The sequence below is a fragment of the Nicrophorus vespilloides genome, unplaced genomic scaffold (genome assembly GCF_001412225.1).
Source record: "Nicrophorus vespilloides isolate i.1.1-1 unplaced genomic scaffold, Nicve_v1.0, whole genome shotgun sequence".
NCBI classification, from domain to species: domain Eukaryota; kingdom Metazoa; phylum Arthropoda; class Insecta; order Coleoptera; family Silphidae; genus Nicrophorus; species Nicrophorus vespilloides.
Window position 1 is genome coordinate 50,529 of NW_017097303.1, and position 27,907 is coordinate 78,435.

Below are 27,907 nucleotides of genomic sequence, written 5' to 3' on the forward strand. Positions count from 1 at the left end.
CACCTTCCTCTTTTCAACGAATATGTCTTGTCGAAATCATAAGGTAAGATACATCTAATACAAATACGCATCTTGTATTACAGTTAATCATATTAATACGTATGAACTACATCTTATAGCGTGAAATATTGCTGCAGACAGCCCTCACTTAAATGAACAAATATTGTATATATTTACATAGCATATACATAATCATCTATATTTTTCCATCAAATGGTTTAAACTCAAATTTAACAATATGAAACATTACTATATTATTATAAATAAAAAATTTACTACTAAAATAACCGATTTAAAATAATTATAAAACTGTGAACTAATTATTAAGAAAGTATTGAAGATGTTCTAAATATTATTGAAAAAATATGCGATTGTAATGAAACATTGGTGCCGGCTGCAGCATTAGAAAATCGCCCCATGTAAAGTGGAAATGTGACCACGTAGGCCCTCAGACCCTACGTTAAATCGTGATACACGTACTATGCACGAGCGCGCACATCCCCCACAATCAAGAAGATAAAATAAATTAGAAATTTGCTGCAGACCAAAATCGACGTGTATCGGATAACTTACAAAACTGAAGAAAAAAAATGTAATAAGTAATATTGCAATAAGTAAACTTATATCTATGATAGAGGTTCTAGAAGTATGAGGAAGGAAAGAATCATTTAATATTTATGTTGTAATTTAAACTAAATATATTACAAAATTTTAATTTACTCATAACGAAAAACCTGCGAGTTTAATTATTTATAATTTTCTATTTATATATCATTATTATTTCATGATGTTCAATATAAGTAAATAATTCGGCTATCGACCGATTATATTAATTATTTAGTAATATTAAATATTTGTACAGATGTCTCTGCAGTTGGTGCATACAAAGTTGCCTGTTTCAATTTGAATTGGTGCTTTGGTATCCCTGCTCCAGATTCTACAAGTTGAAAATACGAGTTTCGTGAGAATTAACGAAAACATAACCTCGTAAATTTTTTGTCATAACACCGAAGAACAATATAAAGTTAATTTACTTAATTTAAACAATATTCGTTAACTAATTTGTACAGAATGTCGTTCTCCTTTGGCTCCAAGTAAGAATTAATGTTATTATTGTCCAAATCAAGATTAATATTTGTAAATTTCTGTAGACCTGCAGCTACTGGATTCGGTGTAACTCCTCAAACAAACACATTCGGAGTATCGCAACCGGCTCAACAACCAGCAACAGGTAAAGGGATAAATTAAAATTATATCGTAGTTGTTAAAATCAATTTATTTCGTAGGTTTCGGTGCACCAAATGCTGGATTATTTAATACAGCCGGTACAAATACTGGCTTGACTTTTGGTGCTACACCTACAATGAATGCACCAGCTGCAGCTGCTCCAGCAAACACTGGACTCTCCTTTGGAAGCACACCAAATACGGGATTATTTGGTGCACCTCCTGCATCAAAACCTGCATTGGGTTTTGGAGCAACACCAGCAGCAGCATCGACTGGTTTAAGCTTTGGAGCTCCAGCTAACACAGGATTGAGTTTCGGAGCAGCGACTACCACTGCTGCTAATACCAGTTTGAATTTTGGTACCACAAGTACTAGTCTAAATTTTGGTACACCTAGTACAAGCACTGGGTTTTCATTAGGTGGAACTGCAGCCACTTCTGCACCAACATTAGGTTTGAGTTTTGGTTCTTCTGCTGCTACAACAACACCATTAAATTTTGGTGCTGCAGCTACTTCTGCACCCAGTGGAGGGCTTTCTTTTGGCCTTGGCGCAAATACACTTTGTAAGTATATTTTGTTGATAGTTGATAAATGTTAATTATTATGTTGAAGCTTTTGGAAATACTCCTACTGCTGCACCAGCAAGTTCTGCAGCTCCTGTGGGTTTAGGCGGGATAGCCTCATCCACACCATCCACAGGTACTGCAACTAAGACTACAGAACAAGCGCCAAAAGAGCAGCATCTGCCAAATGAAATACAACAAACAGTGGAAAATTTTAAAAATTTTGTGAAGCAGCAGAAGATATACAGCTCAGACGTAGCACGGTATTCAATCAAAGAATTCCGACGAGTGGAATCTGATATAGATCAAGTCAATAATTTATTGAACGAAGTGGAGAAACAATTACAAATGAATAAGAATGTCGCAGAGAAGTTGAAATATGATACGGCCAAAGGTTTGCAACACGTCGAGATGGCTCAGAGGACCTACGATACACCAATGGGATTGCAATACGAAAACACCGCTCCGTACCTATTTTTCGTGGAATTGGTGGATAACTTTGAAAGGGAATTGCAGAATATGAAACTGCAAATTGAAAATACTGATAAGTATGTCAAGAATATTGGGAAATCATCACCGCTTAGCTCTCAAGGTATGACGAATGTTTGCGTTTGCAAGTGATAATTTATTATAATTTTGTAGATTTGGCTTTGGGTATGAGAAGAATCCATGAAGCGTTCGTGGCTTTAGCGGGACGACTGCAATCGGTTCACAGTCAAGTGGAAAGTCAAAAGGAGCAGTACCTTAATTTCAGAAAGCACATGCTGAACGATTCAACAAACGTGTTTGATAAAAAGACGAAGGAAACCGACGCCCTGAATATCGCGTTGAACACGATACATTTCCAGCCGCCCCAGATGGGAACTGGACCTACGCCGTTCAATTCCGTATCGCATCCAAGCGTTATACAAGCGGCAGTTCAAAATCAAGCTCCAACTTTCCAACCGACGAATTCATTTGGCGGTAAGATATTTTCATTAGGGAAATAATGTGTAGTAGTTCTGCAGTTACTCTTATTATTATTAGCCTAATTAATACCCTGTATCGACTAATACTTGTCTCGTGTTGTTTTTATTCAATACACACAGCCAAATTAAGTTTGTTTTTTAAATTTCACTTTGAGAGCGAATATTTCATAAATGTGTTGTATTGAATAGGCGTAGTTTTGCATACCTTGTCGTTTGTGAATGAATCTTTACACATTTGAATGTTAAATAATAAAGTTATGACAAACTTTTATATTTTTTATCAAAAATAAATAATGAATCGAAATTTCCAAAATCACTACATGTGGATACTTTTTTATTTGTATTAGATAGAATCTCCTTTCCAGTATTGTTCTGTTTGTTACTATTTCAATATCACATAACACACACTCCCCTACCCTATTAACAACTTAACAAAATCTAGTAATGTGCACTGATTTTACACTGTATTTATTATATTGGAAACCAATCTATTCTAGGTTTTAATACAACAGAAAAACCTATGTTTGGAAATACAAATACATTTGGTCAAAGTTTCAATAGCAGCGCCCCAACGAACACTTTCCAACTGCAAAAACCTCCGACTGGCAGTAAAAGAGGGAAACAATGATCACACACACCAACCCAACATTAACATGATTCAACTGAACAGAAAAGTGATTTGATAGTAATGAACGATCACTTGTTATTATAAAATTTAAAAAGTTTGTTTACAAATTTAAAATTATTTATTATTTTAATCATTATAATAGATATTTTATAGATCTTGGCTAAGCTTTGTTTAAACATAAATTACAGTATAAAGTTACTACTTAAGACGTGTTAAAAATGAATAAATAATAAATGTTTGATTCCATTCATATCGCACCAACTTGAATAACAGGAATTAACAATTGGAAAGCATCCTCTATGTACCTACTACTGTTTGCTGCCTGAAAAAATAGATAAATTTATATTACATTGCTATTATTGTTATATATTAACTTACCTCAAAAAATACATTTGTAATTAATTCATTTACTGAGATCTTTCCGGAAGATTCTTTTGCAAGATTATTTAAAATTTCAGAGTATTTCGATGAAGTTGTTCCAATTATTCCTGATAATGTTGTTGTCAACCTGCAATCACGAGATATTAATAATTAATAAAAAAAACACAAATTTAGGAATTATTAAGCTCACTGGACTAGACTGTCCGCTTCGTCCGCAGTGCTCCTATGACTCTTCACTAATACCAGTTCACCAATTTTATGGAATTGTTCGACAATTAATGCTGTTATTGTTGCTAGCGTTTCGATGGCTTTATGATGTACGTGATGTTCATTAATTTCCTCGTAATTAATTGCACTTATCCACATGTCATTTTCTTCTAGAGTTTTAAAAAGATTTTTATAGTTAACAGGCACATTTAGTTCTTCTAGAGCCGCATCGATTCGAGACTTTAGTTCGGTAATATCGTCGCAACTATCGTCATCATCGTCGAGCTCCTGCAGATCGCACAACGCTTTAATTTGATCCATCGTCTCCTGCAGTTCCATCGCATCGGCAGTTTTACTGATCACTGATTGTACCTTAATATCACATTGCCTTGAGAGCATCTCCAGAGCCTCGAGATGAACCAACCCTTGATAATCATCAAAAATCATTTCATAGTTGACCTGCTTAGGTTTCTCTAAAACTTTATTGTCCTCTGCCGCCTTTTCTTTGGCTTCCCTTAGAATCTGTGATAACACAGGTCTGTCTTGGTCTATCTTTAAAAAGGCTCTTTTCTTTTTCAATCCTGGATCATTTTCTTGAAGCACCTGCATAGTCTTTTTGCCAATTGTCTCTAAAGTATCTAATCCACCGGATATTACTTTGGTCCCAGTGTTTTCAACCAACTTTGTTATCTTAGATATCGATACGAAATTACTTAATCCGAAACTGTGGTCATCAACCTCTTCCACATCTGCACCAGCAGACTCGAAAATCTGTTTTTCCGCTTTATGCTGTTTGGCAAGTTCCTCTGGATCCGGTATTCCTATTACTGTTGTGAGACCCTGTGATACTTGATTTGTCAAATTCGCGGCAGTGGAAAGCACAGATTTACCCCAATTGCCCCAACCACCCCAACTGTTGTCACCCAAGTTTTGATTTCTAACAATATTATCCAACGGTTTCGTGATATCAGATAATGATCCTTTTTTACTTTCATTTGAAATCTCATTCCACATATTCTCTTCTACATCTACTTTTTTAGCAGAAACATTATCATCATCTTCTTCCACACCCCAATTATCTTCTTCACCCCACAAATCATCATTAACATTAATTTGAGAAACTACTTCTTGTTTTGGCTTGATATCTACTCCCCAATCTTCATCATCACCCCATAAATCATCTTCTTCAGTCTCCTTACTTACTACATTAATCTTAGAAACTCCAGCATTTACTTCCTTTTTAATAATTTCCTTTGCTTGTTCCTTACCAACAGCACCCCAATCTTCATCATCTCCCCATAAATCATCAGTATCTTCAATGTTGCATTCAACATTTGGTTTAGTTTCTTCCTGTTTTTTACTCTTGGTTTTTATTTCACACTCTTTTTGTAATTCATTCTTCTCCATAGGCTTAGTATCCTCTTCTTTCCAATTATTCCAATCATCTTCAACCTCATTCTCTTCCTCTGACTTTAAATTTTCTTCTAAACTCTTTGTTACTGGCTTATCATCACTGGATTCTTTATTTTCTACATCAACAGTTTCTGTCACTTGTTCAACAACTTCTTCATTCCAGTTATCCCAACCATCATCTTCAATAACGTTTTCTTCCTCAATATTTAATTCCAATCCTTTATTTACAGTTGCATTATCTGAATCCTTAACAACATTGTCTATTCTATTTGCAGATAATGCTATTTTTTCTGTTTCTTCGTTCCTTGTCATCTCACATGTTGGTTTATTTATTACATCCCCACTAATCTGCTTTGGTTGATTGTCCAATTTATTTTCATTTACATCTGGAAACCAACAGTCCACTTTTTTAGGCGCTTTTGCAAAACCTGCCCTTAGCGCCTGACTTGTATCATTTTTATTATCATTCTTTTCTACTTTATCTATACCTGTATCTTGTACATATTCATTTAAGGCCACTTTTGTAGATTTATTTTCACTCTTTTCAGGAATTGAAAGATCTCTTGGTAATGGCACAGCTGGTTTAACATTCTTATCAAGTTCTTCTTCGGAGAGGAAGTCCTCATCCGCACTCTCGAAATAATCTTCACTATCCGAAGTTTCCATGCTGAAGACTTAACACAAATGAAGTATATTTTAAATATTCAACTCTTAGACTCTCAGATTATTTTGACAATCACTGACGTTTCTAGCAAACGTCACCTTTCAATTTCCAACCTCACTTGAACTGATGTGTGATGTGGAATTATAGTTAATTTGGTTGCCTACAATCATATTTTCAAAGATCCATCCATCTATGATTTAAACTAAACCAGAGCTTTTACATTTCTATTAATTATATTAATAAGTATTATAAGAGTGCTTAAGTGGTAATTAATATAAAGTAAGCGGTATGTTTATAGTACTTTGTATGTATTAAAAATACCAGTGGATGTGTAGCTAAAGTTAAGATGAAGATGATCTAATTAAACGGTAATTAATATCACTGAAGGGATTGCTGTTCGTATACATTCCGAAGCTACTATTCATTAATGGGTGCTTAATTAAGTGGAATGAGAGGTTTTAATAAGATAAATTAGTTTTAATGATATGACTGCTTCTAGGTATGAAGACAGGAAATAACACCTGATTATTGTAGAACATTAAAAGATAAGGAAGAGCTTGGAAAGAAAGATTTCGGATCGTCCGTGCGTTCGGTTCTCAGGTGAATGTGATAGATGGCGCAAAGCGTCGGCCGATTTAAATTTATTTTGATTTTTTTTTTATCTAGACCAAATATCAATAATTGTCTCCACCTTGCGCAAAATATGCGAACTAGGAAGGCGCTATTAAACTTGATGGAATGTGGGATGGATAGACCCTGGCGCATTCCATTCGCATAACTTAGTATCGCCACGCGTATTGTCCACCGATCGGCGATATTTTTGCAGCGAATGGGGAAATCGTGCTGCTGTTGCTGCTGCTGCTGCTGCCTGCTACTGCCCGCAGACCATTGACAGAGTCGGCACGAACTTGATGGTATTCTCGAATTTGAATAAACGCTGCTGCTGTTGCTGCTGCTGTTGATCTCCTACTCCGGAGCCGAACATTTTCTTTTCGGATTTCTACGTACAGAGAAGATGTGAGGATTGACGCGCATACATCTCGCTCTTGCTCGATCTGTTTGCAATAATCGCATTCAATTTTTGGTCCTCCATGTACAGATGGAAGTGTGCAAGTGTCGTTGATAAGTATAAAAGGACCGAGCGCACCTCTGTTTAGCATTGTATATGTTAGTACTATAGTCGCATTCCTTTCCCGAGGCTGCCCGCTGTGATTGGTCGAAGCCACGTGACGTCACGCCCTGTAACCGCTCAAGATAATGTGGTATTCAACATGGCCGAGTAGTTAGTAGTGTGTGTACCAGTTGCTGTGGATTTGTTCGGTTTAAATAGTGAATAATGCCAAGGAAAAGAAATGGTGAAATACCTTTGCCCGAAGGATGGGATTTTGCGAGGGATTATGATGGAAAAGTGTATTTTATTGACCACAACTCGAAGAAAACTACGTGGATTGACCCGCGGGACAGGTAAGCTCGCATTCCAATGCTCGACAATCTCTCCTAGATACTTGCGGACAGTTTCCAAACGCAATGCACATAATGAAATTGATGCGGGAAAAGTTGAACGGCACAGGGAAAAACGATCGCACGGACCATCTTACTACATTCATCCATCCATCCATCCAGAAGCAGCCGCACAGAGCTTTTGAATTGTTCGAAATTTCAAATCTCTCTCTCTCTCTCTCCAATCAGATCACATCCACTGACATTTAAATTTTTAACGAAAAACCAAATTTAAGTAAATACATTTTTTACCAGGTGATCGTGCTGCCATCATCAGGAAAATATGCCAAAGACAACACATTTTTATATAAACACACATAGTATAAAACGAAGCGAATAAAACGAAAATTAAAATTATATTAGTAGAATGTCGATGACCAATTTTGAATTAAACATAAATAATATGGTAAGGATCTATCAGCACTTTCCACTAGTGCACCGTTTTTTTTTTATTTGCGTGTGTGTTTATATGTTTTGGTCATTGCTCAAGATTTTGAGGTCATTATAATATGATTCATTAGCATTTTTCCCACTTCAGACGAACCAATTTATGTGTTACATTCCAATTGGAAATTCGCAACTGCTCTATTATACGCGATTGCAGTTTTTTTTTGTTGTATTTATTTGTTTTCCTTCCAATTACCTCACAACCAGTCGCAGCAAATGCACTCTTGTTGCATTGCATTTGAATCTCTGAAAGCTCCTATCGCATACCTAGGACTTCTTTGATGATGAGGCTGAGGTATTTGAAAAGCGCGTCTGAAATCCGTATGCGGTTTTGTTTAATAGACGGCTTGGCGTCGGTGGCGTCGAATTCAGACAACCACTACAGTTTTATCATAAATTTATTTGTGACGTGGCTATTTCTAGAAATCATTTACAAAAAAACACAAATATAGTCCCGCTTCTGTTTCTGTTTTTTTATATGTGTGTGAGCGCGCATATGTGCGAGCCTCCACATTCCTCCGGGATAAAAGAAACATTTTAACACATGATTACTCATATCCATAACATTCCCCAGATTGTACGTGCTTTTTCTTTCCTTTATTCATTAGATTCGAAAAGGCCGTCCCGTGCATTTACATAAAGAAGAAATGCCCGGGATTGATTCATTATTAACTCTCTCGCCTCCGCTGATATGGAATGGAATGTGAATTTCATATTTTTAGTCGGAAAAGAAATGTATATATTCTCTTTCTCTCTCGACTGCATTTTCTTCAAAGGAATCTGCATAATATACAAATAAATGTCTTCGGCGAAAGATTTAAAACATGAAATAAATCAGATTAATTTCCATTTCATCAATTTTAATACAAATACACGGGACATTTTATCTTTCCACTCATTTTACAATCGTGAGTGTATCTCTACGGAAACACCGAAAATAAATCAAATTTAATTAACTTTATTTGAGTTGTAACAATTATTTTATTCGATATTTAAATGATTTAAAAGAATAATTGAATAATGTAAATAACGATTTGTTGTCTTTATTTTACTGAAGTGTTTGTTGTTAATAACTGTTGTAGTTATACAAATATTTATAATTGCATTAGATAATTGGAATAAGTATGATTGTGTCGAAAGTAAATATTAAATCACAAAATCAATGTTGGATTTAGCTGATCTACAGTCGTTGCACTATTGAAATAGTTAACCTTGACTTAGAGGGTTTTGTTAGTCTAATCAAAATCGATGGTAATATTACTGTTTAATACAACAGATTATCTCACTTCAGGGCAATTCTCGCGTAGCACAAGTCAATTAATTTTATCTATTTTTAGGCAATTTAGAACAAAACTTATTGATCGTAAACTATGAGTAACTCTTAAGGAGGATTTTTCAAACTATGACTCTAGGAATTAACGAATATATATGTGAATGCGTAACGTTCAAACATCTCATTGTAATTTCTGGTTTGGTTTTCTACCTACCACCATCGTTGCATAAGCGAGCGAGCGAGCGAGCGAAAAATAACTGTGCATTCGTCGGTTGTCATTTTATTCGCAATTTGCAGGTAAAGAGAAAGCATTTCGATATATGTGTAGCTACATGATAAATATCCAAACACAATGTTGCGTAGCAGTGTATATATATTTCTCAGCGCACTCGTTCCAATTTCCAATTCCTAAAGTATTCCGAGTTGGAATTTCATTAATTCAATTAGTACTTTTTTGTGTGTGTTTCTTCTGCTTTTTGTTCACTGTTGTTAGTTGTACGGTTTAATTCACACGAGGGGAGCGTTTAATGTGTTAATAATTAATGTTTTAAAGATGCACACGCTCGTCCGAGAATATAAATAAATGCAAGAAAATGAATCTCGGAGATAAACACAAGAAGCGAGTTTGGTTTATATATATATATTGTGTGTGTGTAGCTTAGCTCTCGGGTTCGTTTGACTGCGTGACTTCGGCACATTGACCACTTTCACTTCATTTTGTTGTTTGTCGCTAACACAGTCTCCTCCGGAATGTTATATGCTCACTGAATAGGAGTGAATCACGCAGAAATTTAAAAGCCAACATTATTTATTTTCACATAGCATTTCTCTCTTTACACGCTGTTTCTCCCCTGAATAGAATGGAAAAGAAACGTCAGTCTCTTCCATTACAAACCACCAATAAACACTTGACATAAATTGTTAATTTTAATAATCTAAATATTTCCATATATCCACAATAAATAAATACGATAATATTTCGATCTGTAGAAATGATGATGATGATGATGATATGGGGGTATTCTTCCAGTATTTAAAAAATGTTCGAGGCTCGTAAAGTTCTACCTCCGAGAAGAAGGTTGCATCTGGGATATGCCGGGACATTCTTGAGTGCATCTAAAAAGGGGACGAAATATTTAAAAATTACGAAGGTCATAAAATCCAGCCCGGTCGTTTGCCTGCGCGAGTCCGGAATGTTAAAAATGTTGACGTTATATTGCCTCTAATTCTATTCAAAAGACATGCTTCTTCTTTTTCCGTGGTATTACGCCGTACGTCTTCCTTTGTATTCACAATTGGCTATTCACCAAACTCCCTCTTCGCCTCCTAACGAAACTCCAGTTCTTACATATTTTATACGTTTTTAACATTTAATATTAATATCTTTTAATGTACAGAATATATCTATTTATTGTTGTTAATAAATAAATAAAAGTTAATTGATTGAATTGAAGATTACTTGATGTTATTATTATAATTCTGAAAAGGCTTATAAATGAAAACTGTTCGTGACGTCTATTCTAAGAACATCACGTAAATTACGAAAACTCCGAGAAACTTTGAATTTACAAATTTTTAACGCTGATTATTGAAAATTTGATTATTTTAACTTAAAATTGGCTTGAAATTAGCCAGTTAATTAGATCATTTTGTATGCGTAATATGAAAATGAACTAATTCCTAGATTGGATGATGTAAAGCAGAGAATGTGAATTGATTAGATTCGTGGCTTTGTGTTGTTTTTATTCTTTAGATTATAGAATCGTAGAGATTCTATAAAGTCTTATAATTTCCAACTTATGGCAAAGACCAGCTGAAGTTCAGGTTGTCGATGCGATCCTTATTTGTCCAATATGAAGTGCGCAACGTTTCCAAGAACGTTTGAGAACTCCTAAAGAGCCACCAGTGCAAACCATATTGTATAAGAGGCGATGGTGTGCAATGGTTTCCTTATAGTGGAAAGTAAAAAGAGGAATAAGAAACATAAAAACGAGGCTTATACAGACGACGGACGGACGGACTTAGCCGTAGCGCGAGAGAAGCAGAAAGAGATGGAACGTAATAATGCGGAAATTTATGAATTCGTTGGATTTTTTTCCTGCTCTCCGTGCATTTTCTTTCAGTATCGGACAGATAGGATAGATAGAAATTACCGGCAAAGTAAATATATATATAAATGCTTAATAATTACGATTTGAGTTGCATGTAAGTTCATTCCTCTACTACTCTTATAACCTGTTCTCTCGTGTATATTGCGTGAGGAGGTTCCATTTTTATCATCATTGCCTCTCTTAATCGACACAGGACACAGGATAAATAAAGTAGAAAGAAATTGTTTCACATATACGAGCAGAATACGAACGAACGAACGCACTCACATAACTAATTTCCATTTAAAATTATGCAAACTAACGACTCGGCTATTTTAATTTTACCGGTCATATAAATATAAATCCGGCCAGCTAATTAATACTTATATAGCGAAATCAACTGTGCACGTACATGGACACATCTCTTCGCCTAGAATATTTAATCATTACTATTATTTTTTTCGAATTTTAATCGAACACACTTTTTCTACTTCATCTTCATCTAGTTTAAATAATGATGTAATTAACAACGAAATTATCGAAAAGTTTTTCAATAATTATTATTAATTATTTCACAAAACTCTTGTGTTACATTTCTATTTCGTTTGAATGAAAACAATGCACGTAATTGTAGATGCATGCTGTGTAATTAGTAAATTGTGCATGTTAATCAGAAAACTTCAAATCTATATGTAAAAAAAATAAATGTTGTAATGTATCTAATTTCTCGTTACAGACTGCATAATTTTACTAAGCTTTGAGTGTTGCTCCGCAAATAGAAGAGAGAAGAAAAAAAACGAGAATTGTATATGTGATAAGGATGTAAATGTGTTCATACATGGATGTTATGAATACGACAACATTTATAATTATGTATCTTCAGAATAAAATGAAAAAAAAAAAGTTGATAACACGTCAATGGAATTTATTGCTGATTAATATATATATATTTTAGGATCAGTTTCGGGGCATTTTGTTGTTGTTGTTGCTTCTGCTCCAGTTTCTTATTTACATTTATAAACATATAATATACACACACGCATACAAAACATAAATAAGATGAACGTCATTTGAAAAACGGGATGACGTTTGTGGACAGGCACAAATACACCCGTTGTGCGTTTGTTGATATTTCAATAATTGCATATTCCGCGATAAGTGGTGATAACCTTACGTATTTTTAACCCTCTCTCATCAAAATAATAAATATACTGCTGCTCATATACGTGCGAGCACGTACATACATATGAATACGCACATCACAGGCATTTGTGATCGATCAAGTACACAAGTTCTTTCTTTTCATATTACATTTTTATTTCGGTAGGGGGGGGGGACAACAATTCTAGGTCATTAGTTTTGTCGTTGTTTTGTATACTGCACGTCCTCGTATATACCTATATAATATATATATATACGTATGTAAGTGTATATATATAAAAGTGCGACCTTGACCGAGGTCGTTTGTCATCCGACACCACTCTTTGTTTAATACAAACTCGGCACGAAATGAAATATTACCTCATAACCTGACATTACACTGCACTACTGTTCTTTCTTCACACATGCCAACTAAATAATTAATATATCATCTAGTTAGAAAAGAAAGGACACACTAAAGAAAAAAGAAACGTTTTGTTGTCTTCTCTCTTTTACGCACTTTCATTGTCTGCACATTCCACGCATTCTTTCAAATTAGATTTTGATTCTCGTTTCGTTCTCTTCTTTAGCTGTTCGGTTTAGGTCTTCTTCGAGAGTCTGCTGATGTGGAACAAAGGTTAGGGGTTATCCTAATTGTTATTTTATCACATCCATTTCATTGTATGCTAATGTCAGGTGTTATAATCGGATAATAAATACGCACTGCCTTCTACATTAAACAATACTATTGGCAAATAAGGGCAACACGTAATTTACATTTTAAATTCTTCGCTGTGCCTACTTTCGATCAATTATTCGACAACAACTTCAAAATCCACATCGTTTTATTCATACGCATTCATACTACTAGAAGATCATCATTCAATAATCTGATGATTCATCTTATAAACCAGTTTAGAAGTTAGCTAAATCCTTAAATTATTATATAACGAAAATCCATATATTTATGTTGTTTACAAAACTTAATAATCAAAATTTGCATTTAGAGAAACGATGATCTGAATCGTTTTCTAAAATACGTGCATAATTTCATAAGAAATGTCATTAATTAATGTCTTTCGTATTATAATTAATATTGTCAGTCAGTCAGTCAGTCAGAGATTTGATTTGGATCGAACGAATATTTCAAAGTGTTTCTTTTAACATTTAAATAAAGTTGATTCGTTAGAAAGGAATCTGAAATATTCCCCTCAGACTGGCGATTCATTTAATTCCTGCTATAATTAGAAAGAAGGATAAAAAAAAACTCGGCATATCGATGTTGCATATATGAATATATTTATCCGAGTGTGTGAGAATGCGAGAGATGGAAGGAAGGAAACATCGATATCAAGAAGAGAAGCTATATGCAATCGATTTGCATTCATTTACGTTAAATTCAAACAAACCAAAAAACACAGGAATTTAATGATTAAATGTGATTCGTACGTAACTAAATAAATCCACCTTCTAGAAGTCGTTATTCTAACCATTTATGCTTTGTAGCAAGCAGTGTTATTCCCGTCCGAATAACTGTATGGGTGTTTAGTGTGAATAGAAATTCCAAATTATTGAAATACAGTAATTCTCCGTGCATACATGAACATCTTACACTTCTTACAATTCTGAACAAGATACATATTATATTCTTTTACAAAATGAACATTTCCATCCAATAGATACGTTTATTTCTGTTTCGTGATTCAGTAATGCCTACTTGAAATACAAATTATAAATAGATGCAATGAAATATATCCTTCAGTAAAATTATTAAAATCTTCAGAACATATATTTGATTTCTATTATGTTTGTGGAAATGATTTTTCATTCATACAATTTTGATCAACTGAAACCTTTTTTACGTTGCATATTTATTTTGGCAATGAATGAATTACATTTGTTTCATTGTGTGGTCGATGCAGTTTTGCATGTTAATATGTTGTGCAGATGTAAATAAGCGTTAAATGAAGGTTACATACCATTCGTTTCGATTAAAAATGCAATCGTTCATTAATTGGGATTCATGCCGTTTATCTTTATTTACATTTAATGTTATTTGTGATTAGTTTACAAGTTATTAGTTATAATAATGAATATATCGATAAAGCAATGATAAATAACTAATCTTAACGAGAACCTCGCATAATGAGCTTTTTTTTATATAAACAAATATTAAAAGAATTGATACAAGTAATATAAACAAATATAAACTCACTTTATCGTGTGTGAATTGGAAAACAGTTCCTAGTGTTAATGGTCATTCTAGTTGCATCTTAGTGTTGTTTGTGATCACAAAATTTCCAAACTTGTGTTCATACATGTAATTTGTGACAATTTAATAACACTTGCATGTCTCCTAATAAAAAACCAAAGAATTAAAAGAAACATAGATATGAAAAGCAAAATCATGAAAAATCTAAACTTATATAAGTTATACTTATTTTTCTCGTAATTTACATTAGTTTATATGGGAAAACGTGTTTCACTACACGAGTTAAAATCCAAAAATTTTCGTTAAGCAAGTTTCTACTGTACATTATTATACGTAATTGGACATGTTAGTAAACAAACAGATGATTAAGTTTATTTTCATTGTATTCTTTTTATTGTATTGATTATTGAATAAATCTTCGGAAATACTCATGGGAAACAGTTAGATTGTTTAGCATGTATATTGAAAAAATCAGACCATTTGGAACAGTAAATTGGATAGATTCGATAACTGATGGATCAAATTCGTATTAAAAGATCGTGCAAACAAAACGTGGAAAAAAAATATTATTGTCTGTTGTACTTTAATTAGAGGCAGAGTGTGGTTAATGCTATGCTAGTTCTTATTTTAGCTGGAGTCTTCCAGCGTTACTAAAAAAGAAATGTAGTGAATCGGTTCTTTTATGCGTGTGCGAGTGGATGTTTGGTATACATATATGTGTGTTTGTGTGCGTGTGTGTGTGTTGAGAAAGATTCTTAGGAACGCAAAGCATGTGTTTTATGGAACCCCGGAAGGAAGGTCGTGTGGAGGAGGGGTTGGATATATAAAACAGCAAAAGCGGCGGCAGCGGCAGCAGCAGCAGCAGCAATGTTGGTGCCTGGCTGCTGCTATATGCTATATAGACTGTGTGAATGTGTGTGTGTGTGTGTAGTATATGCTATGCTGGCCATGCTGTGCTCATGGTGCCCGTGCTGCCGCTGCTGACCGTCACCGCATTCCATTCATTTCGTCTCCTTCTTACGAGCCCATCTGTCTCACTCTCCGGTTACTATACGAGGCTTCATTCCACACTACTATCCGTACTAAAAACTTAGACTGTCCTCGTGCACAGAATTTATGCAAATTTTAAATTCAATTTTTATATTTATGTTTCATTCTTCATCGCTTGTTTACTGAACTGCACACAACACACATACACACACACACCTCCCTCGGCAACATCTCATCTTTTATTATTATATACATTTTTTTTAATTTTACTTAAATTATTTATGTTTACTGACTCTCTCTGTAAGTTTAATAAACATCGCATTCCATTCGATCTCCTCAAATCAATTCCAATCGAATACGATAATTAATTACCTGCTAATTGCAGATTACTCAAAACACAAACTTTAAGAAAGAAAGAAATAAATCAAGACACACTAAAATCAATTGTTAATTGATCAAATGTTGTCACAGCCCATTAAATTCCCATAATTATTACAAATTACATAAACCGATCATTTCAATAAAAGGCAACAAATTGTTTCTTTTTTTTTTTAATTGATGAAGTCAAATTATCATTATTATGGTTATAGTAACATTAAAATATTTTGAATGAAATCTTCTAATAAAATGAGAGCAATTTCTCCATTTAATTTCAATTTTTTTTTATACAGTTATTAATAATTAGCTCAATTTCTCGAAATATTTAAGTAGAAATCACTTTATGTTTATTTATTTTTGCACAGTGCGAAACGTAACCTTGAAATATTTGTAATTATTCGAATGATAAATAGTTATTTTTTTAAGTGGCAATCGACCAAAATTGAGATTTATTTTATTGAAACATAAATAAATGTTCTAATTTGAAACCAATTGTTGTAAACTATTTCTTATTAGTAATTAAAATTGAATTATGAAATATTCAAGCAGCGTTTCATTCCTTGTAACTCAATTAACAATATGATGATGATGATGGCGCGTACATGTGTAGCGTTTCCAGAAATTCCAGATAAATTAAAAATTAAAGAGCGTGGAGCGGATGTTTTGGACGTTCGTTTTGTGGGAGGGGGAGAGAGGCAGTCTGGCAACTAATTAAGATCAGACGTTGTTTTTTTTTTTTATTTTTGGTGCCCCCCTTCGAAATATTCCTTCCTCCTCTTCACCACCAACACCGGCACAAATCGTGGCAGCAAGGAAAATTTATTACACTCACTCCCCCCCTCTGCATATTTTGCGTTGATTAAGCAACCCACTGTGAAACACTTTCGTTACTTAATTTAATTTATATTGATGAAGAAAAAGAAAAAAATATATGGATGGAAACGAAAACAAATGTCCATACATTAATTATGATTTCGTTATCATTCCGGCTCGTTACTTCCGAACTTTTAATTAGCGAATAAACGAATTAATCTTATAATTTTTCAGCATCTTAGATTTTCATTTGCACTACAGATTTAGTGTCTATTATGAGGAGCAATTTAGAAGTGAACATTTGTAGAGGAAAATAATGATCTGAATACTTAAAGTCGTGGTATTCCAGTTGTAATTAAAGAACGTTATCATCGAGTTGGAAAAGTGGAAGCAGAATGTTTGTTTTAGAAGAAATAATATCATTTTTAAGAAATTAGTGAAATACTGAAGCAATTTTGACAAGCCATTATTATATATATATAATAGTGTCATGTGCATTACTGAGAGAAAATTACAGTTAATGATCGTTTATAAGTAGTCTCCATACAATCCTTTTTTTTATTCTAATCCACTTCTTGGAGCTGTATGGTAATTCTAAATTATTATAATTGGAATGTACGTGTTGTTCGTAATGCTGCCAATTACCGACGTTAATTATAGTTACCTCAGATAATATAATATATTTATACCAATTAGTTGTAAAACGTGGACGATGAAAAGAAAGAAAAACTTGTGTGAATTATTTCAAACGTCATGTCATCTTGTCACGAATTGATGGAACGAAATGATTCCTGTATCTTCTAAATGCAAAATAAAACGAAACGAGTCAATTAAAAAAAAATGTGCACGTGGAATTCGCTCGCACGAACGGATAGGAATTCGAGAAGGGAAATTATTCAGAGAACCCGAGTAAAATATGATATTCATATCGTATGTGCATGTAGTATTTCAGATAAACCCACAAGTACTTCCTTATATTAAATTGACATTTAAGTGTGTATATATATATGCATATATGGTAAGGAATGTAAAAAGTAAACACACTTGAAAACGACTTCGGAATTCGTAAATATTTATTGTATGTAATATTAAAAACTGATAAATATGAATGGAATAATAAATACGCTTCACTTGTACACGTACAGCGCAAATGCAATGATAAATACCGCTCTTGCTTCACGACTACTCATCATCATATACAATTAAGATCATGCGTTCGTGTCTCCACCTAAGCTCAGAACACTTCCATTAATCCATTAATATTATATTTTATTCTGTTACGTTCACCGTACAAATCTATAAATTTATCAAATACCAGAGTTATCGCTCGGAATTAAGAGAAAAAAAATAAACGTTCGAACAAACATCCAACAAAGGTGTGCTCTCATTGCATCTGTTATCATCCGCATACCTCCCTTATCTGCATCGCATTATGATGATTAATGTTGAGGAATTTTCATTGTCACATCGGTTGCCTGGTCGCGCAGCTTCAATAACAACATTGTGTGTGTGTACTAGGCGTACTCCATTAATATTCCTCCATAGTCCACAAGAATAGATTCCATTCCAAAATAGCATTACAAACATACAACAACAACAAAAGCAGAAGCAAAAAAAAACGAACCCGGCGATACAGAACTTTCCAATAAGTGCTCTTTTATATAATTATGCAATTACATAACCCGCATTCCTGCGCCGGCAGCGTTTCGCTATGTGAAACTATGCGAACTCAGCTAAAAACGATTTAATTAAGAAAATGCGAAAAATATTTATTTCCACTTGTATTAACAAAAAAAAAACTAAAAGAAGAAGCAGATGAACGCAGACTGTGTGTGTGTGTGTTTTTTTTTGTGTTGTATTATTTATTATTCCGCGAAATTATTTTGCATGTCAGCGATGGAAATTCTCTCACGTTTGTTTACGTACACCATATTGGAATTCTTTACATATTTTTACTTGAGCACTGCAGGCAGGCAGGCAGGCTCAGTCTCTCGGTGTTCTAAAAATACTTTAATTTGGATTTCGAAAATAGTATTTTCTTTGCCTCGCTTCCTTCCACTCGCTTCCCCCATCCGATCGATTCATTCGACTTGTAATTAGCTCGAAGATTCATTTCCAAAAAAATATATATGCGAATAGAATTGAATGCGTCGTTTAATTAAATCAAATATTATTCGAGAGAAACAACAACAAAAAAAAACAATCTCTCGCGTAGCTTTTTTTTTCCTCTCTTTTCTTCTTTTATTAATACGCCAACTGTTATGCATGTTAATGAATCGTAGCCGGATGCATTCCACGCTACGTTTTAATGCCAATTGGTTTTGCGCTGTTTCCAACGTTCTGGTTTCTTATTTCTTTGATATTCATTTACTTTAAGGTCCATTTCCAAAGCGCACACAACTTTTAATAAATTTACTTTCCAATTAAATAAAATTAGATCAAATTCAACAAAAACACTCGAAATTTTCGTATCATTTGAACTGTTTTGATTAACAATTTCGTTTTTTTTTTATTTTTGCAGGTACACAAAACCCCAAAGTTTTGCGGATTGTATAGGAAATGAATTGCCACTGGGATGGGAAGAAGCATTCGACGGTCAGATCGGACCATATTACATTAACCATGTAAATCGTAAGTGAACAACTCTATCTACTGCATGTCTTATAATTGTTATAAAATTCCCGATTGCTTCGCTCGCTCGCTCGCTCCCCTCTCGAACTGAATTCCAACGTGTCCAATCATTTGAATAACGCTTTTCCATGTTCCATTGTCTAAAGAAAACTGTTATTAACAATCTGACTAAGAGTTTTATTTCTTAGAAAGAAAGCATATTCCAACAAAAGCATTATGGTTCATCATCAATATTCAATACTTATCATCATTATCTTATCAATGGAATTTCTGCATTATTGTTTTTTTTTAAATTTATTTATGAGAGAATATAAATAATCCACGAAACTCCCGTTTATGTTAATCGACGACATTAAGTTAATTAGCTGCAAAAAGGTTGAAGGCAAAGTTCAATAACTTGCGATTGTAGACGCGAGAGTTAACAATAAAAATATGTTTGAAATGAGAATGACGAAAGAGAGAACAATGTTATTTTATTTTATTGTTTGTTATTTTTTTTTACAGAATGCACTCAGCTCGAAGATCCACGGCAGGAATGGCGTGCGATACAAGAAGCTATGCTACGTGATTACCTGCAAACTGCTCAAGATGTTTTAGAGGTATGTTTGAATTTTTAATCGCCGGATATCTAATGCATTTTTTCCCGTAACGCCACGGATGGAATGATGAATAGTGCATGGATTGAGTATTCTCTTTCTATCTTTGTCGAACTAACGCATTATGCAAATACAAATGAATCTGTGATATCGAGAGAGAGGAAGAGAAAGAGAGATAGAGAGTATACTTAATTACTTAATAACAGTTACTGTGACACTTTCGTTGGCATCTAAATGATATAATTTAAGAAAGGAATGATTTAAAGAAAGCCGGAGACGTTGTTTTAAATGTCGTCGGGAGACGCGACGAAGAGGAGAGGCAAATTGTTACCCAATAACAGATTCTCGTTTGAATCATCGTCGTCGTTTATTAATCCGAAAAGAATCTCGTCAACTTGTTGAGTTTTATAAAGTATCTCGTGAGAGAATAACAACAAAAAAAAAATTCGTTTCTCAACGCTCAAAATTGAAATCCTCTCTTTTTTTTGTCTCTGGACGCAATCGAAATTTAAATAAATAAATATTTACATGTGTTTATCGGAGGTTGTGAAACGTGCGACTAGTTAATTGTAATTTAGTTTTCATATTTTGCAGACATATATTTAGTGTAAATTTTGAAGGAAAAGGTACAATTGTAGATCGACTAAATTATGTTAGGCAGCTCAAGAAAAGGGATTAGAAATTCCTGAGGATTAGATGTGGAATGTTATTGTTTCTTAAGTATTTGAAGATGTGGATGGATGAGAGGAGAAAAGGAGGATGATGATGATGATGGTGTGATTGTTGGAAGAGAGAGAACGCCCACGCGTGTTCGATTTCATATTTTGACAGGCGACACGGGAACGAACGGATATTGTATGCGGTCACTAGGGTCACAAGTGGCTCGTGCCATCAAGTTGCCATTCAGGAATGTCGAGGTTGTCCGATGCGAAAAATAAAAATACCATAGGAGGAAAATAAGTAAAAGGCGACGAGGAGTGGTGGTGGTGGTGCTGGTGGGAGCATACCGATGAAAGATTGAGACTGTGGGGCATGTGCGTTATATATATATATATGTAGGTGAATAATTCCGAGTATTCGTGCTCTCCTCTCTAAGAAAGGGCCCCACACAATAAACTTGGGTTCATATTTTAAATTATATTTTATTACGGGATTATACATCGATCCGAGATTATTAAACCGAATAGCGAGACAGCTGGGATGTAAAATGAGCAGTAAAGAAAGAATGCGAGGAGAGAGAGAGAGAGAGACTGTAAGAGATAGAGAGAGAGAGAGAAAAAAGGAGAAGTAGAAGAAGAAATTCCAGCGATATGATGTAATTTATATATAAAGTGAATTTCTTAATTCGAATTCCAATAAAAAGAAGAAACAAAAACATTGTAGAAATATTAAAGAAAATGCGTTGTGTACGTTTGGATCAGATTGGAGCTGATGATATTAATGATGTTTATTAAGACAGTTCCAGGTATATTAGTACGTAGTCTGTTTCTCGCATTCTCCCCATTTCGTTCGTGTCTCTTGCTGTTCTCTGTGTTCTGTTCTGCTTTTCTTTTCTTTTTCAAATGCGGGTTCGTAACGAGGAAAGCTCGTAAACCGTGACTGCATAAAATTATTACACTAGCATCAGAGGAGAGCAGCAACGCATAGAAGGAAATCAGGCGAGCGTATCCCTCGCAGTGTTAGAATGCGATCAGGAATTCCAGAGGGTATTCAGATGTTAATGGAATCCGCGTGATAAAATCTGATTATTAATTACGTGCATTTCCCCACTTGTATTCTCTCGCGGTTCGTGGACGTGGTAAGAGGCAGAATGCATCATCTATCTCCTCCTCAATATATTGTTATTGATGAATATGCTTTTGCAACAGCAACAGCAGCAGCATAACAGAAGAAGAGTTTGGTTGAAGTCGAGGAGTGCACACGGCGAGCAACGGTAATTGTAAATATATATATATATATCTTGAGGAATCGAAGAAGCAGCGAGAGGATGGAATAAAAGTGTAGGAAAGAAGAAAAAAGAAAGAAACGAAAAGTTGATATATTTAATTATATATGGAGCAAGGTAGTGGCTACTATATTACGCATTCTTCGGCTACCTTCAAAGGAAATTTCGTGTTTTGTACGTAGCCAGCTGACATTCCTTCTATATATATATATATGTATGTATACACCTCCTGTGCGTGTGTTATATACATACATACATACATAAGTGTATATAGGATTTTCTGGTTGATTATTTTTTAATATGCGCAGGCGCACATTTTGTGTCTGGACGTGGTGTTGAATATATCTTTGACTGGTCTGCTGGACGTTGGATGTGAGGTGAGATGAGGTGCGGTGAGGGACGAGACACGAGGGACCAAATGGCTCCTGGGACGTCAGAGGGGGTCACGGCTACCTGTATTACACCGCACGATTGCGCGCTTTTGAACGGCTGCTACATGCTTGCATGCCTGCATTCCACCGGTCCTCGACGATCATCTCCGATCATTCCGACCTCTTCTCCTCTCGCTCTCGCATGTTTTTCTCCAATCCTAAATCAACAGGTTCGCTCGGTTATCATACAGCCTCTTCCCCTTATACAATGTATAAGTGTATCTGACTGGCTGGCTCTCTGCCGTTATATAATGAGCAATTTCTGACGCCCCGACATTATTATTATTATTACTATTATTGTTATTGGGCCTCCTACTGGAATTCTCCAAATTCCATGAAAACTATGCGTCTATCATCCGAAGACAACGTAAAACCGCAACCGCAATGTCCAAAATAACGAATAAATCCCATATCATAACAACTGGGAAACGGCAGCGGCGCAGGAAAACGACTTCCATTAGGTAATTGCGTTCGGGGAACGTAATTTCTACGGGGAATAGATTACGCGTTTAAACTTAAATATTGACGGAGGAGAATGCAAGTTAATCAGTGTAATTTCCCGAGGCCGGTTCGTCTCTTCTTCCTCCGACCGTTTCTCTCTGCTATTTATGAAGCTATTTGAAAAACAAATGAGCGAGCGAGCTAGTGCCTGAACTCCTCTTCCTCTTCGTATTCGAGGATCTCTGTTGCTCTCGAAAATGGGTTCATCCGAGAGATCGTTCGGTGTACATTGTTTCGGAATTGATTGTATGCATTACACACACACACACACACAGTCCCTGGGCTTTGTGCCTTCGCTTTATATTTTTCTCGGTTCTTTTTCTCCTCTCTGGGGCCTCGAAAACCATTAGCCCATTGTATAAGGTTGGTCCATCATCAGCAGCAGCAGACTGTCAGCAGAAGCAGCTGTAGACCTATGTGAATCCTTTCTTATACATATATATATATATACACGCACATAAATACATAAGTGTGTGTGTCTGTGTGTGTGTGTATATATATACATTCATACAATGCACGCCTGAGGCACGAAACCCGTGGAATGTACACGGAAATTAAAGTGGCCCGGACCGGGGTGCGAAGGACGGACCAAGGCCGGTTGGCCGCAGTGCTCTCAGACCCTCGCGGTGCTCAAGATGTGGTGTTACGTGCGTCTGCCAGCAGACCAACTGCAGGTACAAACCTTGCCCGTTGCATTGCATTCTTTATCGCAGACGGTGGTGCAGCCGCCCGCGTTCCAAACACTCCCAGCCTCCTACCTTATCACTGGGAGGCGACAGGATGCCTACAGTAATGCATCGCAATATCTCTATCGCACGCCCTGCGACAATTACAACCTTTCGCGACATCACCAATATGGAAATCGCATCTATCTCTGCAATGGCCAGCAAAATACTCAGTACTCTTTCGGAATAGTAAGTGCACATCAACGAAAGAACATCAAAGAAATTACAATTGCTCCACTTAATTAATATATGTACATTTAAAAAAATATAATTAATATATTTTAACAGAAATTTTCTTTTTTTTACAGGCCAAAAAAGATATTTATAATATAAAGTCACAAAGGTTAATTTTAGCACAAGATGAATACGATCATTTAAATAATGCTCTCATCACACTCACTACATCAAGAACCAGTTGTAAGTATCCCAAAACTAAATGAACTATATAGACTATAATTTTGTTCCCTGCAGTGTGTTCCTCGTCGAGTAGTGTAAGTACAAAGTATGATCCAGATTTGTTAAAGTCAGATGTGGCGATGGCGAAGAACAGGGTTTCGCGATTGAAATCGGAATTGGAGCAAATCAGAACAGAGATGAACTACACGCAGCGAGGCGTAGATACACTATCAAAGTATATGATTTATTTACGAATTATTTCTTAAGGATTTTATATTAACCGATTTATTTATTCCAGTGTTGAACAAAAACTGAGTACACACCAAGGAGCATGTTACAATATAGCAGAGGCGCAAGCGATAATGGTAGAATTGAGGAATATACAGAAATCCTTGTCGTCGGGTGAGAAGGAGCGAGCAGAACTGATGCAGTCTCTGGCTAAGCTCAAAGACGATCTGACCAGATTGCAATTGTGCGAAAGTTCGCCGGACGTTTCGACGCTTAGCTTGCCTCAAGAGAAACTGAGTACCGCGTCCCAAACTGATTTGTCGTGCGAATTGGTCTCGGTCGGTACTCGACTTGCTGAAATGGCGAAAATGAGATTAGAATATGACGAGGCGAGGAAACAAGTACAAAGTATACAGCAGAAGTTGGCGGATTTGGAGGAGAAAGTGCAACCGGGCCAGGAGGAATCCGACAAAGACAGGTTGCTGCTGTTCCAAGAGAAGGAGCAGCTGCTGAGGGAGTTGAGAAGTATAACGCCGAGAACGCGTTCGAAAGAGGAGATGAACGGTATACAAATGGAGTGCAAGAGGCTGGAGGAAGATTTGAATAAAGCAATGGAAATGTCGAACAGAGCAATCGCGGATAGGGTTCGATTGCACGAAGAGAAGCAACTCTTGCTGCAGCAGTTGCGTGACGCGTTGAGGTCTATGACGCAATTAGAATCCCAATTGAAAACACTGTCTGTCAGCACGTTGTCTGTGAGCAGCAGTTCTAGTCTAGGTTCCCTTTCCACGACGAGTAGTAAGGGTTCATTGAGTTCTGGCCTCAGTTTCACGGACATCTACGGTGGTCCGCAATGCATGGGCTCCGTAAATGTAGACAAACCTGTCGATATGGTTGATCTGCACAGGCGGGTCGAAAGGCTACTGAAGGGAAGCACCGACAGCACCGTAAACACACCGTCAACGGGAAGATCTCAACCATCATTATCACCGCGAAGTTCATTATCTTCGGTCTCTCCACCAATTTCGCCTATGTACGAGAACATACCATGCACGCAGCCACCACCCGCATACGAACAAATCGAAATCGACATAAGACTGCAAGAACTGAAACTGTCCAACGAATTCATACAGAGGATACCCATTGCAAACCTATCGCCATTAACTGATTTCGATCATGTTAATAATATGTCGCAAGGCTCGGGTTTGGGCAGACCCACGAGGTTGTCGTATGAGAACAATCCGGACCCGCCGTTATCACCTATTTCCGAAACACCGCCTCCTCTATTAGACAACGACGAAGGTTTACAAGTGATCACGCTTTCACGCACTTCTTCATCGGGTACCAACACTAGATCGGTTTCGGCTGCAGTAAGTGATGAATCCGTCGCTGGAGATTCAGGCGTTTTCGAAGCTTCCAACAGGAAACGGGCGTCTGGATTCTTTGGCGCCGAAGATGTTTTGGATACGGCGCAGATACAGATCAAGTTGCGCTATATTTTCAACGAAAACCTTTTACACGTCTGTTTCGAGCGTGCGCGGAATTTGGCTGCACTATTGATACAGGAGCCTTCAGAAGTGTAAGTATATACGAAAACCAATATAAGTTGTTGGAAATATTATAATTTTTTACTTTACTCAACAGGTACATCAAAGCAATGCTACTTCCAAATACGCCGTCAACGGTGTGTTGCACGAAACCCGTCAAAGACTTAAAGAAACCTACTTTTGGTGACATCTTTAATTTATCAGTACCTTTGAAGAAGATTTGCACGAAGACGTTACAAATTAATGTATGGAGCAAATACGAGAACAACCAAGAGAAGTGTGTGGTAAGTTGAAATACATGATTTCATATAGTGTGCATGTATTAATTGCTATATTTATTTATACAACTAGGGTTGCGCACAAGTGAGTTTGGCAGATTTCAATCCACAAAATATTTCACAAAAATGGTACAACATACTCAGTCTCCAATGCATGGCGGACCCTGCAGAAGACAAATCATTGCATACAAAACAAGATTCTGATTCATCGTTATATAAGGATAAGGCTGAAGGTGAAATGGTCTTATACCGACATATGTTAGGTTTGAAAGAAGAGAGTTCGGACGATTCAACGATCATTTCGTCGCAAACATCAACACTGACGCGAAACCAGGATTGTGAAGCGTTCCAACCTGCCGCCGTTAACATAAACTTCGATGAATTAGTCAATTGTTTAGAATATAGTGATAATAGTGATGAGGAGGAAGAGGAAGAGGAGGAGGAGGTGGTGGAAGGAGTAGAAGAGGAGGAAGGTGTCACTGTAGAATTTAGACCGAACGAAAAAGCGGAAGACACACTGGAACAAATCTATCTAGAATTTTCCGATGCACAGACAAACACGGAATGTGCCTTCTATCCAGAGCATGCCAAGCAGATGAAACTAGGCGTATCTAGCATGGACGACAGAGGCGTAATCAAGAGGTCCCAGACTTTTTCGCCGAGCGCAGAGGTCACGAAGAACTACATCTGCAAACTGAACAGAAGCGACAGTGATAGTGCGATGCCGCTGTATAGGAAGGGCACGAATCCATTCCAACGGAATGCCGTCGAGAGACGATCATTGCGTTTCAGGCGGCAATCGAATTCGATGGCATCGTTATCCAATAAATCACCGAATATGCCGATCACTGCTCGAACCTCGATCGATCTTGAATTGGATCTGCAGGCTCAGCACACGAGACTTCATGTGCTTAACTCGGACTTGATTCGATTGCGCGAATTGAAGCAACGATTGGAAAGCGCACGGGAACAGGGAGACTCGGAAACTGCGGCCTGGGTCCTCGAGGATCCTCAATTTTTGAATTTGGTGGCACAGGCTGAAAGTGAACGACTTTCAAAAACTGCCGAAGAGAAGAAAATTGAGAAGAGGTTGCATAAAGTTTCCAAAGAGATTTACAAGTTGAGGAAAACTAAAGCTGGCAACGGAAAACCCGATATTATTTCGTTCAAGTAAGTCATCCATTCACACTTCTCCTAATGAACTAATCAACTAATTGTGTTATTTGTTTGTGTCTTTGTAGGGAAAAAATGGCGTTCTTCACTAGAGTAAATTCAAAAGTGCCGTTCTTGCCTTCGGAGCAGTGCCATTTAGAGCCAAGCAGTATAGGAGAAAAAGCAGAGGATTGTTGCATACTGTCTGAGGATAAAAGGAGTCGAGATAAAGCTGACGGAATCGAGAGGGACGATAGCAAAGATGAGCAGATTCGATACGAGTATGTCGTTGACCGGGAATTTGGGGTTGAAGTATAATATACATTATTATACACAGGGTGTTTCAAAAAAATATTTCTCACCGGATTTCGAATCCATTCAGGAATTGAAATTCCAAAAAAAATACGAAAGATAAGCTTGTTGATGATAGTAATTGTTTTAATCTTGCAGTGAAGGACATTGAACGAAATTGAGAGAGAAGAAAGAAAAGAAAAGAAAACACTTTATAATAATACTCAAATGTTCCTTTCGACGAAAACAATAATAATTTCCTGTTAACATGATGCGAACATGTGAATCTTAG

At 36.1% G+C, this 27,907-nt stretch overlaps 3 protein-coding genes across 5 annotated transcripts; 2 read left to right on the forward strand and 1 right to left on the reverse strand.

Moving 5' to 3' along the window:
- The first annotated feature begins 936 nt into the window (after positions 1 to 936).
- LOC108559682 (nucleoporin p58/p45) lies at positions 937 to 3,469 on the forward strand. 2 transcript variants are annotated; one of them, XM_017917027.1, is made up of 7 exons: positions 937 to 1,094; positions 1,152 to 1,231; positions 1,287 to 1,586; positions 1,647 to 1,790; positions 1,840 to 2,382; positions 2,433 to 2,753; positions 3,256 to 3,469. In XM_017917027.1, the coding sequence occupies exons 1-7, from the start codon at positions 1,072 to 1,074 to the stop codon at positions 3,384 to 3,386; spliced, it is 1,542 nt and encodes a 513-aa protein (XP_017772516.1). In that variant the 5' UTR covers positions 937 to 1,071; the 3' UTR covers positions 3,387 to 3,469. The 2 variants fall into 2 exon arrangements, with proteins under 2 accessions (XP_017772516.1, XP_017772515.1); XM_017917026.1 differs by having other exon boundaries at positions 1,287 to 1,790.
- Positions 3,470 to 3,547: 78 nt separating this feature from the next.
- LOC108559685 (protein FAM114A2) lies at positions 3,548 to 6,178 on the reverse strand. Its single transcript, XM_017917032.1, has 3 exons — positions 3,958 to 6,178; positions 3,765 to 3,894; positions 3,548 to 3,708 (listed from the first exon to the last, which is right to left on the reverse strand). The coding sequence occupies exons 1-3, from the start codon at positions 6,051 to 6,053 to the stop codon at positions 3,634 to 3,636; spliced, it is 2,301 nt and encodes a 766-aa protein (XP_017772521.1). The 5' UTR covers positions 6,054 to 6,178; the 3' UTR covers positions 3,548 to 3,633.
- Positions 6,179 to 6,820: 642 nt separating this feature from the next.
- Positions 6,821 to 27,812, forward strand: LOC108559684 (protein kibra). 2 transcript variants are annotated; one of them, XM_017917030.1, is made up of 9 exons: positions 6,821 to 7,515; positions 19,416 to 19,525; positions 20,030 to 20,124; positions 24,032 to 24,140; positions 24,195 to 24,354; positions 24,418 to 25,926; positions 25,992 to 26,178; positions 26,246 to 27,342; positions 27,414 to 27,812. In XM_017917030.1, exons 1-9 carry the CDS (start codon positions 7,388 to 7,390, stop codon positions 27,640 to 27,642), a joined length of 3,624 nt encoding a protein of 1,207 aa, XP_017772519.1. In that variant the 5' UTR covers positions 6,821 to 7,387; the 3' UTR covers positions 27,643 to 27,812. The 2 variants fall into 2 exon arrangements, with proteins under 2 accessions (XP_017772519.1, XP_017772520.1); XM_017917031.1 differs by lacking the exons at positions 6,821 to 7,515; positions 19,416 to 19,525; positions 20,030 to 20,124 and adding an exon at positions 23,507 to 23,912.
- The last annotated feature ends 95 nt before the right edge of the window (positions 27,813 to 27,907 follow it).

Coding starts and splice junctions, on each gene's coding strand:
- LOC108559682 (XM_017917026.1), top strand. CDS start 1,072: ATGTCGTTCTCCTTTGGCTCCAA. Junction 1,791..1,839: donor CCTTGGCGCAAATACACTTT/GTAAGTATATTT, acceptor ATTATGTTGAAG/CTTTTGGAAATACTCCTACT. Junction 2,383..2,432: donor ATCACCGCTTAGCTCTCAAG/GTATGACGAATG, acceptor ATAATTTTGTAG/ATTTGGCTTTGGGTATGAGA.
- LOC108559685 (XM_017917032.1), bottom strand. CDS start 6,053: ATGGAAACTTCGGATAGTGAAGATTATTTCGAGAGTGCGGATGAGGAC. Junction 3,895..3,957: donor GAAGCGGACAGTCTAGTCCA/GTGAGCTTAATA, acceptor TCGTGATTGCAG/GTTGACAACAACATTATCAG. Junction 3,709..3,764: donor TTACAAATGTATTTTTTGAG/GTAAGTTAATAT, acceptor CTATTTTTTCAG/GCAGCAAACAGTAGTAGGTA.
- LOC108559684 (XM_017917030.1), top strand. CDS start 7,388: ATGCCAAGGAAAAGAAATGGTGAAATACCTTTGCCCGAAGGATGGGAT. Junction 20,125..24,031: donor CTGCTCAAGATGTTTTAGAG/GTATGTTTGAAT, acceptor TTTTTTTTACAG/GCCAAAAAAGATATTTATAA. Junction 25,927..25,991: donor ATACAGGAGCCTTCAGAAGT/GTAAGTATATAC, acceptor TTTACTCAACAG/GTACATCAAAGCAATGCTAC.